Raw genomic sequence first — 15,318 nt, forward strand, 5'->3', positions numbered from 1 at the left:
CAGCTGTAATGACTCCTAGAGACTTACCCAGAAAGACTCCTAGCTGTAAATACACCTAGAGACGTACCCAAGAAGACTCCCAGCTGTAATGACTCCTAGAGACGTACCCAGAAAGACTCCTAGCTGTAATGACTCTTGGAGACTTACCCAGAAAGACTCCCAGCTGTAATGACTCCTAGAGACGTACCCAGAAAGACTCCAAGCTGTAATGACTCCTAGAGACTTACCCAGAAAGACTCTATTCTGCTGTAGTCACTCTTAGAGACTTACCCAAGCAGACTCCTAGCTGTAATGACTCCTAGAGACGTACCCAGAAAGACTCCCAGCTGTAAAGACTCCTAGAGACGTACCCAGAAAGACTCCTAGTTGTAATGACTCCTAGAGACTTACCCAGAAAGACTCCTAGCTGTAAAGACGCCTAGAGACTCACCCAGACAGACTCTATTCTGCTGTAGTCACTCTTAGAGACTTACCCAAGCAGACTCCTAGCTGTAATGACTCCTAGAGACGTACCCAGAAAGACTCCCAGCTGTAAAGACTCCTAGAGACGTACCCAGAAAGACTCCTAGCTGTAAAGACTCCTAGAGACGTACCCAGAAAGACTCCTAGCTGTAAAGACTCGAAGAGACTTACCCAAGAAGACTCCCAGCTGTAATGACTCTTCGAGACGTACCCAGAAAGACTCCCAGCTTAATGACTCTTAGAAACTTAGCCAAGAAGACTCACAGCTGTAATGACTCCTAGAGACTTACCCAGAATGACTCCTAGTTGTAATGACTCCTGGAGACTTACCCAGAAAGACTCCTAGCTGTAATGACTCCTAGAGACTTACCCAGAAAGACTCCTAGCTGTAATGACTCCCAGAGACGTACCCAGAAAGACTCCTAGCTGTAATGACTCCCAGAGACGTACCCAGAAAGACTCCCAGCTGTAATGACTCCTAGAGACTTACCCAAGAAGACTCCTAGCTGGAGTCGCTGCCGAAGGTGATTCTAACATGTATTCACTCCGGGGTTTGAATACTAATGTAAATTAGATTATTTATTTTAGATGGTAGTTAATGACTGAATCAGGTGAGCAGGAGTACTCTCTAGTTCTCTAGTTCTATATCTCATCAGACTGGTAGGAAATGGTTTTAAATGACTGAATTGGGTGAGCAGGAGTACTCTCTAGTTCTCTAGTTCTATATCTTATCAGACTGGTAGGAAATGGTTTTAGATGGTAGAAATGACTGAATTGGGTGAGCAGGAGTACTCTGGGGGGGGTCGTCTGGGGGGTCCTCTGGGGAGGTGGTCTGGGTGGGGTGGGGGTCCTCTGGGGGGGCCGTCTGGGAGTCGTCTGGGGGTCGTCTGGGGCCGTCTGGGGGGGTCGTCTGGGGAGGGGCCGTCTGGTGAGTCGTCTGGGGGTCGTCTGGGGGTCATCTGGGGGGGCGGTCGTCTGGTGAGTCGTCAGGTGAGTGGTTGTGCTGTGGTCCCCAGGTGTCGTTGGAGCTGGTGAAGGTGGTGGGAGGATACGGGTTTGAGTCGTTCAACAACTGTTTCTTCAACCTGGCCATTCCTGTCATGGTCCTCACCGAGGCTGCTCCTGTCAAGAGAACACAGATCAGGTAGGAGAGACACACCTGTACACACACACCTGTACACACACACCTGTACACACAGACCTGTACACACACACACACACACACACACACACACCTGTACACACACACCTGTACACACACACACACCTGTACACACAGACCTGTACACACAGACCTGTACACACAGACCTGTACACACACACCTGTACACACACACCTGTACACACACACCTGTACACACACACACACCTGAACACACACACACACACCTGAACACACACACACACACACACACCTGAACACACACACACACACACACACCTGAACACACACACACACACCTGAACACACACACACACACCTGTACACACACACCTGAACACACACACACACACACACACCTGTACACAGACACACACATACAAACAGAAAATACATCTCTTTCTCTATTTGGGACCTCGGGGCTGTGTGGTCTCTAACACTTCTCTCTGTCTCTGTCTCTATCTCTGTCTCTGTCTCTATCTCTCTCCCTCTCTGTCTGTGTCTCTGTCTCTCTCCCTCTCTCTCTCCCTCTCTGTCTCTCTGTCCCTGTCTTTCTGCCACTGAGTCCTGTCTCTGTCTCTCTCTCTCTCTCTGTCTGTTTCTGTCTCTCTCTAACACTGAGTCCTGTCTGTGTGTTCTCCTCCTCAGGGAAGACATCTCTTTCTCTATCTGGGACCGCTGGACTGTGTGGGGTCACCAACACTTCTCCCTCTCTGACTTCATCAACGCAGTGTTGGTGAGACACATTCATTACTATATTAATCCCCTCTCTGACTTCATCAACACAGTGAGACACATTCATTACTATATTAATCCACTATCTGACTTCATCAACACAGTGAGACACATTCATTACTACATTAATCCTCTCTCTGACTTCATCAACACAGTGAGACACATTCATTACTGTATTAATCCCCTCTCTGACTTCATCAACACAGTGAGACACATTCATTACTGTATTAATCCCCTATCTGACTTCATCAACACAGTGAGACACATTCATTACTATATTAATCCCCTCTCTGACTTCATCAATGCAGTGAGACACATTCATTACTGTATTAATCCCCTATCTGACTTCATCAACACAATGAGACACATTCATTACTATATTAATCCACTATCTGACTTCATCAACGCAGTGAGACACATTCATTACTGTATTAATCCTCTCTCTGACTTCATCAACACAGTGAGACACATTCATTACTACATTAATCCACTATCTGACTTCATCAACACAGTGAGACACATTCATTACTGTATTAATCCCCTCTCTGACTTCATCAACACAGTGAGACACATTCATTACTGTATTAATCCCCTCTCTGACTTCATCAACACAGTGAGACACATTCATTACTACATTAATCCCCTATCTGACTTCATCAACGCAGTGAGACACATTCATTACTGTATTAATCCTCTCTCTGACTTCATCAACACAGTGAGACACATTCATTACTACATTTCAATCACATTCATATCCCTGACTTCATCAACACAGTGAAACACATTCATTACTGTATTAATCCCCTCTCTGACTTCATCAACACAGTGAGACACATTCATTACTGTATTAATCCCCTCTCTGACTTCATCAACACAGTGAGACACATTCATTACTGTATTAATCCCCTCTCTGACTTCATCAACACAGTGAGACACATTCATTACTGTATTAATCCCCTCTCTGACTTCATCAACACAGTGAGACACATTCATTACTGTATTAATCCCCTCTCTGACTTCATCAACACAGTGACACATTCATCATTAATCCACATCTGACTTCATCAACACAGTGAGACACATTCATTACTGTATTAATCCACTCTCTGACTTCATCAACACAGTGAGACACATTCATTACTATATTAATCCACTATCTGACTTCATCAACGCAGTGAGACACATTCATTACTACATTAATCCCCTCTCTGACTTCATCAACACAGTGAGACACATTCATTACTGTATTAATCCCCTCTCTGACTTCATCAACACAGTGAGACACATTCATTACTATATTAATCCCCTCTCTGACTTCATCAACACAGTGTTGGTGAGACACATTCATTACTGTATTAATCCACTCTCTGACTTCATCAACACAGTGAGACACATTCATTACTGTATTAATCCCCTCTCTGACTTCATCAACACAGTGAGACACATTCATTACTATATTAATCCTCTCTCTGACTTCATCAACACAGTGAGACACATTCATTACTACATTAATCCACTCTCTGACTTCATCAACACAGTGAGACACATTCATTACTGTATTAATCCACTATCTGACTTCATCAACACAGTGAGACACATTCATTACTGTATTAATCCCCTCTCTGACTTCATCAACACAGTGTTGGTGAGACACATTCATTACTGTATTAATCCACTCTCTGACTTCATCAACACAGTGAGACACATTCATTACTGTATTAATCCCCTCTCTGACTTCATCAACACAGTGAGACACATTCATTACTATATTAATCCTCTCTCTGACTTCATCAACACAGTGAGACACATTCATTACTACATTAATCCACTCTCTGACTTCATCAACACAGTGAGACACATTCATTACTGTATTAATCCACTATCTGACTTCATCAACACAGTGAGACACATTCATTACTGTATTAATCCCCTCTCTGACTTCATCAACACAGTGAGACACATTCATTACTGTATTAATCCCCTCTCTGACTTCATCAACACAGTGAGACACATTCATTACTATATTAATCCCCTCTCTGACTTCATCAACACAGTGTTGGTGAGACACATTCATTACTGTATTAATCCACTCTCTGACTTCATCAACACAGTGAGACACATTCATTACTGTATTAATCCACTCTCTGACTTCATCAACACAGTGAGACACATTCATTACTGTATTAATCCACTATCTGACTTCATCAACACAGTGAGACACATTCATTACTGTATTAATCCACTATCTGACTTCATCAACACAGTGTTGGTGAGACACATTCATTACTGTATTAATCCACTATCTGACTTCATCAACGCAGTGTTGGTGAGACACATTCATTACTGTATTAATCCCCTCTCTGACTTCATCAACGCAGTGTTGGTGAGACACATTCATTACTGTATTAATCCACTATCTGACTTCATCAACACAGTGAGACACATTCATTACTATATTAATCCACTATCTGTATTGTGTGATAGATCCTACCATGGTGTTGACTGTGTTGTATTACAGGTGAATTATGGGATAGAACCTACCATAGTGTTGACTGTTGTATTACAGGTGAATTATGGGATAGATCCTACCATGGTGTTGATTGTGTTGTATTATGGGATAGAGCCTACCATGGTGTTGACTGTGTTGTATTACAGGTGAGTTATGGGATAGATCCTACCATGGTGTTGACTGTGTTGTATTACAGGTGCATTATGGGATAGAACCTACCATGGTGTTGACTGTGTTGAATTATGGGATAGATTCTACCATGGTGTTGAATGTGTTGTTATTACAGGTGAATTATGGGATAGATCCTACCATGGTGTTGACTGTGTTGTATTATGGGATAAATTCTACCATGGTGTTGAATGTGTTGTTATTACAGTTGAATTATGGGATAGATCCTACCATGGTGTTGACTGTATTGTATTACAGGTGAATTATGGGATAGAACCTACCATGGTGTTGACTGTGTTGAATTATGGGATGGAGCCTACCATGGTGTTGACTGTTTTATTACAGGTGAATTATGGGATAGAACCTACCATGGTGTTGACTGTGTTGAATTATGGGATGGAGCCTACCATGGTGTTGACTGTGTTGTATTATGGGATAGAGCCTACCATGGTGTTGACTGTGTTGTATTACAGGTGAATTATGGGATAGATCCTATCATGGTGTTGACTGTGTTGTATTATGGGATAGAGCCTACCATGGTGTTGACTGTGTTGTATTACAGGTGAATTATGGGATAGATCCTACCATGGTGTTGACTGAGTTGTATTACAGGTGAATTATGGGATAGAACCTACCATGGTGTTGACTGTATTGTATTACAGGTGAATTATGGGATAGAGCCTACCATGGTGTTGACTGTGTTGAATTATGGGATGGAGCCTACCATGGTGTTGACTGAGTTGTATTACAGGTGAATTATGGGATGGAGCCTACCATGGTGTTGACTGTGATGTATTACAGGTGAATTATGGGAAAGAGCCTACCATGGTGTTGACTGAGTTGTATTACAGGTGAATTATGGGATAGAGCCTACCATGGTGTTGACTGTGTTGAATTATGGGATGGAGCCTACCATGGCATTGACTGTTTTATTACAGGTGCATTATGGGATAGAACCTACCATGGTGTTGACTGTTTTATTACAGGTGAATTATGGGATAGAACCTACCATGGTGTTGACTGTTTTATTACAGGTGAATTATGGGATAGAACCTACCATGGTGTTGACTGTGTAGTATTATGGAATTGATCCTACCATGGTGTTGACTGTTTTATTACAGGTGAATTATGGGATAGAACCTACCATGGTGTTGACTGTTTTATTACAGGTGAATTATGGGATAGAACCTACCATGGTGTTGACTGTTTTATTACAGGTGAATTATGGGATAGAACCTACCATGGTGTTGACTGTGTTGAATTACAGGTGCATTATGGGATAGAACCTACCATGGTGTTGACTGTTGTATTACAGGTGCATTATGGGATAGAACCTACCATGGTGTTGACTGTTTTATTACAGGTGCATTATGGGATAGAACCTACCATGGTGTTGACTGTGTTGAATTATGGGATGGAGCCTACCATGGTGTTGACTGAGTTGTATTACAGGTGAATTATGGGATAGATCCTACCATGGTGTTGACTGTTTTATTACAGGTGCATTATGGGATAGAACCTACCATGGTGTTGACTGTTTTATTACAGGTGAATTATGGGATAGAACCTACCATGGTGTTGACTGTTTTATTACAGGTGAATTATGGGATAGAACCTACCATGGTGTTGACTGTGTAGTATTATGGAATTGATCCTACCATGGTGTTGACTGTTTTATTACAGGTGAATTATGGGATAGAACCTACCATGGTGTTGACTGTTTTATTACAGGTGAATTATGGGATAGAACCTACCATGGTGTTGACTGTTTTATTACAGGTGAATTATGGGATAGAACCTACCATGGTGTTGACTGTGTTGAATTACAGGTGCATTATGGGATAGAACCTACCATGGTGTTGACTGTTGTATTACAGGTGCATTATGGGATAGAACCTACCATGGTTGTCCATGGAGTGAAGATGCTCTATGTTCCTGTGATGCCAGGACACAACAAGAGACTGAAACTAACGTAAGCACACACACACACACACACACACACACACACACACACACACACACACACACACACACACACACACACACACACACGTACACACACACACACACACACACTGTGTCCTCCTGAGTCACTGTGAATTTTCGTCCCTCCCCCTCTCCCCTCCCTCTCCTCCCTCCCCCTCTCCTCCCTCTCCTTCCTCCCTCCCCCTCTCCCCTCCCTCTCCTCCCTCTCCCTCCCTCCCCCTCCCTCCCTCTCCCCCCTCCCCCTCTCCCCTCCCTCCCCCCTCTCCTCCCTCTCCCTCCCTCTCCTCCCTCTCCTCCCTCTCCCCCTCTCCCCTCCCTCTCCTCTCTCCCCTCCCTCTCCCCCTCTCTCCTCCCTCTCCCTCCCTCTCCCCTCTCCTCCCTCTCCTCCCTCCCCCTCTCTCCCCCTCTCTCCCTCCCTCTCCTCCCTCTCCCTCCCTCTCCCCCTCTCCTCCCTCTCCCTCCCTCCCCCCTCTCCTCCCTCTCCTCCCTCTCCTCCCTCTCCTCCCTCCCCCTCACCCCCTCCCTCTCCTCCCTCCCCCTCTCCCCTCCCTCTCCTCCCTCCCCCTCTCTCCCCCTCTCTCCTCCCTCTCCTCCCTCTCCTCCCCCCTCCTCTCCCAGGATGCAGAAGTTGATCAAGCCGTCTGTAGACCGTGGCTATGTTGACCTGACCGTGTCCTTCGCTCCAGAGTCAGATGGCGATGAGGACCTTCCTGGACCCCCCGTTAGGTACTACTTCAGCCCCGACGGAGACGCTCACACCGCCTGACACGCCCGGACCATAACATCCCTGACGCCCTCAGTCCCCTCGAACTGACCCCCTGTACCTGCAAAACCCTAGTTGACAACAGTGGTAGTCTTGAACAGGGATGGATTCTAGAACAGGGGTGGATTCTAGAACAGGGGTGGATTCTAGAACAGGGGTGGATTCTAGAACAGGGGTGGATTCTAGAACAGATGTTGATTCTCGAATATATGTTGATTCTAGAATATATTTTGATTCTAGAATGGGTGGATTCTAGAATATATGTTGATTCTAGAATATATGTTGATGCTAGAATATATGTTGATTCAAGAACAGATGGTGATTCTAGAACAGGGCTGGCCCCATGGACCATTATTAGAGAAAGAGCATAGAGGTAGAAAGGTGGCTCTAGATGGATATAACCTGGTCTGATGAGTTCTCTTTCTACCTCTATGAGAAGAGGGAAGCACTTGACTGTGTACATAGTAGTCCCTCTGTGTTTTCTACTCTGGTTTAAAACACCGTTCTGACTGGTGTTTTCTACTCTGGTTTAAAGCACAGCTCTGACTGGTGTTTTCTACTCTGGTTTAAAGCACAGCTCTGACTGGTGTTTTCTACTCTGGTTTAAAGCACAGCTCTGACTGGTGTTTTCTACTCTGGTTTAAAGCACAGCTCTGACTGGTGTTTTCTACTCTGGTTTAAAGCACAGCTCTGACTGGTGTTTTCTACTCTGGTTTAAAGCACAGCTCTGACTGGTGTTTTCTACTCTGGTTTAAAGCACAGCTCTGACTGGTGTTTTCTACTCTGGTTTAAAGCACAGCTCTGACTGGTGTTTTCTACTCTGGTTTAAAGCACAGCTCTGACTGGTGTTTTCTACTCTGGTTTAAAGCACAGCTCTGACTGGTGTTTTCTACTCTGGTTTAAAGCACAGCTCTGACTGGTGTTTTCTACTCTGGTTTAAAGCACAGCTCTGACTGGTGTTTTCTACTCTGGTTTAAAGCACAGCTCTGACTGGTGTTTTCTACTACTCTGACTGTGTTTTCTAAAAAGCACAGCTCTGACTGGTGTTTTCTACTCTGGTTTAAAGCACAGCTCTGACTGGTGTTTTCTACTCTGGTTTAAAGCACAGCTCTGACTGGTGTTTTCTACTCTGGTTTAAAGCACAGCTCTGACTGGTGTTTTCTACTCTGGTTTAAAGCACAGCTCTGACTGGTGTTTTCTACTCTGGTTTAAAGCACAGCTCTGACTGGTGTTTTCTACTCTGGTTTAAAGCACAGCTCTGACTGGTGTTTTCTACTCTGGTTTAAAGCACAGCTCTGACTGGTGTTTTCTACTCTGGTTTAAAGCACAGCTCTGACTGGTGTTTTCTACTCTGGTTTAAAGCACAGCTCTGACTGGTGTTTTCTACTCTGGTTTAAAGCTCTGACTGGTGTTTTCTACTCTGGTTTAAAGCACAGCTCAGACTGCTATGCACATGCCTTAACTAACAACCTTGTTGTGTTTGTCACGACGACGACGATGATGCTAAGAATAAAAATGACAGTGTTTACACACCCATACATGCACACTTTCTGTGGTTTTCATTAGAGGGAGGGAGGGAGGGCTTAAAAGGCGGGATCACAATCGTCACCTAAACGTTCCTATTGGCTCATGGGGGATTTTGGATGATTGATAGCGACATAGGCGTGTCCCCAATCGTCTCTCCTTCCTCCCAGAGTGTGCACTTGTTCACTTCCCTTCACAGGTTTTTAAAAGGAAATGACTTGGCATCATAAATATGATGATTCCTACTAACCCATGCCTCCACCAATCAAAGAAGGAAGGAGATATTATTGGGACGCCCCCTATATGCCTCCACCAATCAAAGAAGGATGGAGATATTATTGGGACGCCCCCTATATGCCTCCACCAATCAAAGAAGGAAGGAGATATTATTGGGACGCCCCCTATATGCCTCCACCAATCAAAGAAGGATGGAGATATTATTGGGACGCCCCCTATATGCCTCCACCAATCAAAGAAGGATGGAGATATTATTGGGACGCCCCTATATGCCTCCACCAATCAAAGAAGGATGGAGATATTATTGGGACGCCCCCTATATGCCTCCACCAATCAAAGAAGGAAGGAGATATTATTGGGACGCCCCCTATATGCCTCCACCAATCAAAGAAGGAAGGAGATATTATTGGGACGCCCCCTATATGCCTCCACCAATCAAAGAAGGATGGAGATATTATTGGGACGCCCCCTATATGCCTCCACCAATCAAAGAAGGAAGGAGATATTATTGGGACGCCCCCTATATGCCTCCACCAATCAAAGAAGGAAGGAGATATTATTGGGACGCCCCTATATGCCTCCACCAATCAAAGAAGGAAGGAGATATTATTGGGACGCCCCTATATGCCTCCACCAATCAAAGAAGGAAGGAGATATTATTGGGACGCCCCTATATGCCTCCACCAATCAAAGAAGGATGGAGATATTATTGGGACGCCCCTATATGCCTCCACCAATCAAAGAAGGAAGGAGATATTATTGGGACGCCCCCTATATGCCTCCACCAATCAAAGAAGGAAGGAGATATTATTGGGACGCCCCCTATATGCCTCCACCAATCAAAGAAGGAAGGAGATATTATTGGGACGCCCCCTATATGCCTCCACCAATCAAAGAAGGATGGAGATATTATTGGGACGCCCCCTATATGCTCTCCTCAGTCAGAAGCCACGTCAGCCATTCACTATATAAACAGATGATAACAGGTTAGTCTGTTGTTGAAGATGGGAGGGACAGAGATGATAACAGGTTAGTCTGTTGTTGTTGAAGATGGGAGGGGACAGAGAGGATAACAGGTTAGTCTGTTGTTGAAGATGGGAGGGACAGAGATGATAACAGGTTAGTCTGTTGTTGAGAATGGGAGGGACAGAGATGATAACAGGTTAGTCTGTTGTTGAAGATGGGAGGGACAGAGATGATAACAGGTTAGTCTGTTGTTGAGAATGGGAGGGACAGAGATGATAACAGGTTAGTCTGTTGTTGTTGAAGATGGGAGGGACAGAGATGATAACAGGTTAGTCTGTTGTTGTTGAAGATGGGAGGGGACAGAGATGATAACAGGTTAGTCTGTTGTTGAAGATGGGAGGGGACAGAGATGATAACAGGTTAGTCTGTTGTTGAAGATGGGAGGGACAGAGATGATAACAGGTTAGTCTGTTGTTGAAGATGGGAGGGGACAGAGATGATAACAGGTTAGTCTGTTGTTGAAGATGGGAGGGACAGAGATGATAACAGGTTAGTCTGTTGTTGAAGATGGGAGGGGACAGAGATGATAACAGGTTAGTCTGTTGTTGTTGAAGATGGGAGAGGACAGAGATAACAGGTTAGTCTGTTGTTGTTGAAGATGGGAGGGGACAGAGATGATAACAGGTTAGTCTGTTGTTGAAGATGGGAGGGACAGAGATGATAACAGGTTAGTCTGTTGTTGAAGATGGGAGGGGACAGAGATGATAACAGGTTGGTCTGTTGTTGAAGATGGGAGGGACAGAGATGATAACAGGTTAGTCTGTTGTTGAAGATGGGAGGGACAGAGATGATAACAGGTTAGTCTGTTGTTGAAGATGGGAGGGGACAGAGATGATAACAGGTTAGTCTGTTGTTGAAGATGGGAGGGACAGAGATGATAACAGGTTAGTCTGTTGTTGAGAATGGGAGGGACAGAGATGATAACAGGTTGGTCTGTTTTTAATGGGAGGGACAGAGATGATAACAGGTTAGTCTGTTGTTGAAGATGGGAGGGACAGAGATGATAACAGGTTGGTCTGTTTTTAATGGGAGGGACAGAGATGATAACAGGTTAGTCTGTTGTTGAAGATGGGAGGGACAGAGATGATAACAGGTTGGTCTGTTTTTAATGGGAGGGACAGAGATGATAACAGGTTAGTCTGTTGTTGAAGATGGGAGGGGACAGAGATGATAACAGGTTAGTCTGTTGTTGAAGATGGGAGGGACAGAGATGATAACCGGTTAGTCTGTTGTTGAAGATGGGAGGGACAGAGATGATAACAGGTTAGTCTGTTGTTGTTGAAGATGGGAGGGGACAGAGATGATAACAGGTTAGTCTGTTGTTGAAGATGGGAGTGGACAGAGATGATAACCGGTTAGTCTGTTGTTGTTGAAGATGGGAGGGGATATAGATGATAACAGGTTAGTCTGTTGTTGAAGATGGGAGGGACAGAGATGATAACAGGTTAGTCTGTTGTTGTTGAAGATGGGAGGGGACAGAGATGATAACAGGTTAGTCTGTTGTGATAACCGGTTAGTCTGAAGATGGGAGGGGATATAGATGATAACAGGTTAGTCTGTTGTTGAAGATGGGAGGGACAGAGATGATAACAGGTTAGTCTGTTGTTGTTGAAGATGGGAGGGGACAGAGATGATAACAGGTTAGTCTGTTGTTGAAACAGATGGAAGATGGGACAGAGATGATAACAGGTTAGTCTGTTGTTGATGGGAGGGACAGAGATGATAACAGGTTAGTCTGTTGTTGAAGATGGGAGGGACAGAGATGATAACAGGTTAGTCTGTTGTTGAAGATGGGAGGGGACAGAGATGATAACAGGTTAGTCTGTTGTTGAAGATGGGAGGGACAGAGATGATAACAGGTTAGTCTGTTGTTGAAGATGGGAGGGACAGAGATGATAACAGGTTAGTCTGTTGTTGAAGATGGGAGGGACAGAGATGATAACAGGTTAGTCTGTTGTTGAAGATGGGAGGGACAGAGATGATAACAGGTTAGTCTGTTGTTGAAGATGGGAGGGACAGAGATGATAACAGGTTAGTCTGTTGTTGAAGATGGGAGGGACAGAGATGATAACAGGTTAGTCTGTTGTTGAAGATGGGAGGGACAGAGATGATAACAGGTTATTCTGTTGTTGAAGATGGGAGGGACAGAGATGATAACAGGTTAGTCTGTTGTTGAAGATGGGAGGGACAGAGATGATAACAGGTTAGTCTGTTGTTGGGAAGATGGGAAGATGGACAGAGAGGATAACAGGTTAGTCTGTTGTTGAAGATGGGAGGGACAGAGATGATAACAGGTTAGTCTGTTGTTGAAGATGGGAGGGACAGAGAGGATAACAGGTTAGTCTGTTGTTGATGGGAGGGACAGAGATGATAACAGGTTAGTCTGTTGTTGAAGATGGGAGGGACAGGTTAGTCTGTTGTTGAAGATGATAACAGGTTAGTCTGTTGTTGAAGATGGGAGGGACAGAGATGATAACAGGTTAGTCTGTTGAAGATGGGAGGGACAGAGATGATAACAGGTTAGTCTTGTTGAAGATGGGAGGGACAGAGATGATAACAGGTTAGTCTGTTGTTGAAGATGGGAGGGACAGAGATGATAACAGGTTAGTCTGTTGTTGAAGATGGGAGGGACAGAGATGATAACAGGTTAGTCTGTTGTTGAAGATGGGAGGGACAGAGATGATAACAGGTTAGTCTGTTGTTGAAGATGGGAGGGACAGAGATGATAACAGGTTAGTCTGTTGTTGAAGATGGGAGGGACAGAGATGATAACAGGTTAGTCTGTTGTTGAAGATGGGAGGGACAGAGATGATAACAGGTTAGTCTGTTGTTGAAGATGGGAGGGACAGAGATGATAACAGGTTAGTCTGTTGTTGAAGATGGGAGGGACAGAGATGATAACAGGTTAGTCTGTTGTTGAAGATGGGAGGGACAGAGATGATAACAGGTTAGTCTGTTGTTGAAGATGGGAGGGACAGAGATGATAACAGGTTAGTCTGTTGTTGAAGATGGGAGGGACAGAGATGATAACAGGTTAGTCTGTTGTTGAAGATGGGAGGGACAGAGATGATAACAGGTTAGTCTGTTGTTGAAGATGGGAGGGACAGAGATGATAACAGGTTAGTCTGTTGTTGAAGATGGGAGGGACAGAGATGATAACAGGTTAGTCTGTTGTTGAAGATGGGAGGGACAGAGATGATAACAGGTTAGTCTGTTGTTGTTGATGGGAGGGACAGAGATGATAACAGGTTGGTCTGTTGTTGAAGATGGGAGGGACAGAGATGATAACAGGTTAGTCTGTTGTTGAAGATGGGAGGGACAGAGATGATAACAGGTTAGTCTGTTGTTAAACAGGCAGATAGCGTAGTGGTTAGAGCGTTTGACCAAGAAGAATCAGTTGTTCTGAACAAGGCAGTTAACCCACTGTTCCCCGGTTGGCCGTCATTTTAAATAAGCATTTTGTTCTTAACTGACTTGCCTTGTTAAATGAAGAGGTTTCATATAGTGTTCATACTACCCTATGGGATCTGGTCTAAAGTAGTGCACTATATAGGGAATAGGGCTCTGGTCTATAGTAGTGCACTATATAGGGAATAGGGCTCTGGTCACCAGTAGTTCACTATATAGGGAATAGGGCTCTGGTCTATAGTAGTGCCACTATATAGGGAATAGGGCTCTGATCTATAGTAGTGCACTATATAGGAAATAGGGCTCTGGTCTATAGTAGTGCCACTATATAGGGAATAGGGCTCTGGTCTATAGTAGTTCACTATATAGGGAATAGGGCTCTGGTCACTAGTAGTGCACTATATAGGGAATAGGGCTCTGGTCACCAGTAGTTCACTATATAGGGAATAGGGTTCTGGTCTATAGTAGTACCACTATATAGGGAATAGGGCCCTGGTCTATAGTAGTGCACTATATAGGGAATAGGGCTCTGGTCTATAGTAGTGCACTATATAGGAAATAGGGCTCTGATCACTAGTAGTTCACTATATAGGGAATAGGGCTCTGGTCTAAAGTAGTTCACTATATAGGGAATAGGGTTCTGGTCACTAGTAGTTCACTATATAGGGAATAGGGTTCTGGTCTATAGTAGTGCACTATATAGGAAATAGGGCTCTGATCACTAGTAGTTCACTATATAGGGAATAAGGCTCTGGTCTAAAGTAGTTCACTATATAGGGAATAGGGTTCTGGTCACTAGTAGTTCACTATATAGGGAATAGGGTTCTGGTCTATAGTAGTACCACTATATAGGGAATAGGGCTCTGGTCACTAGTAGTTCACTATATAGGGAATAGGGCTCTGGTCACTAGTAGTTCACTATATAGGGAATAGGGTTCTGGTCTATAGTAGTACCACTATATAGGGAATAGGGCTCTGGTCACTAGTAGTTCACTATATAGGGAATAGGGTTCTGGTCTATAGTAGTACCACTATATAGGGCTCTGGTCTATAGTAGTGTACTATATAGGGAATAGGGCTCTGGTCTATAGTAGTACCACTATATAGGGAATAGGGCTCTGGTCTATAGTAGTGTACTATATAGGGAATAGGGTTCTGGTCTATAGTAGTACCACTATATAGGGAATAGGGCTCTGGTCTATAGTAGTACCACTATATAGGGAATAGGGCTCTGGTCTATAGTAGTACCACTATATAGGGAATAGGGTTCTGGTCTATAGTAGTACCACTATATAGGGAATAGGGCTCTGGTCTAGTAGTACCACTATATAGGGAATA

At 44.2% G+C, this 15,318-nt stretch overlaps 1 protein-coding gene across 2 annotated transcripts in view; it reads left to right on the forward strand.

Moving 5' to 3' along the window:
• uba6 (ubiquitin like modifier activating enzyme 6) overlaps positions 1–8,724 on the forward strand; it is a 92,223-nt gene extending 83,499 nt beyond the window's left edge. Inside the window, exons 30-33 of one of the 2 annotated variants that reach the window (XM_064964195.1) lie at positions 1,479–1,606; positions 2,273–2,360; positions 6,914–7,008; positions 7,641–8,724. In XM_064964195.1, the coding sequence (XP_064820267.1) occupies positions 1,479–1,606; positions 2,273–2,360; positions 6,914–7,008; positions 7,641–7,788 (459 nt within the window). In that variant the 3' untranslated portion in view covers positions 7,789–8,724. Of the gene's footprint in view, positions 1–1,478; positions 1,607–2,272; positions 2,361–6,913; positions 7,009–7,640 lie in introns of those variants that run through there. The other variant, XM_064964196.1, reaches the window with a different exon arrangement.
• Positions 8,725–15,318: the final 6,594 nt, after the last annotated feature.

This window comes from Oncorhynchus masou, unplaced genomic scaffold (genome assembly GCF_036934945.1).
Source record: "Oncorhynchus masou masou isolate Uvic2021 unplaced genomic scaffold, UVic_Omas_1.1 unplaced_scaffold_936, whole genome shotgun sequence".
Taxonomy (NCBI): domain Eukaryota; kingdom Metazoa; phylum Chordata; class Actinopteri; order Salmoniformes; family Salmonidae; genus Oncorhynchus; species Oncorhynchus masou.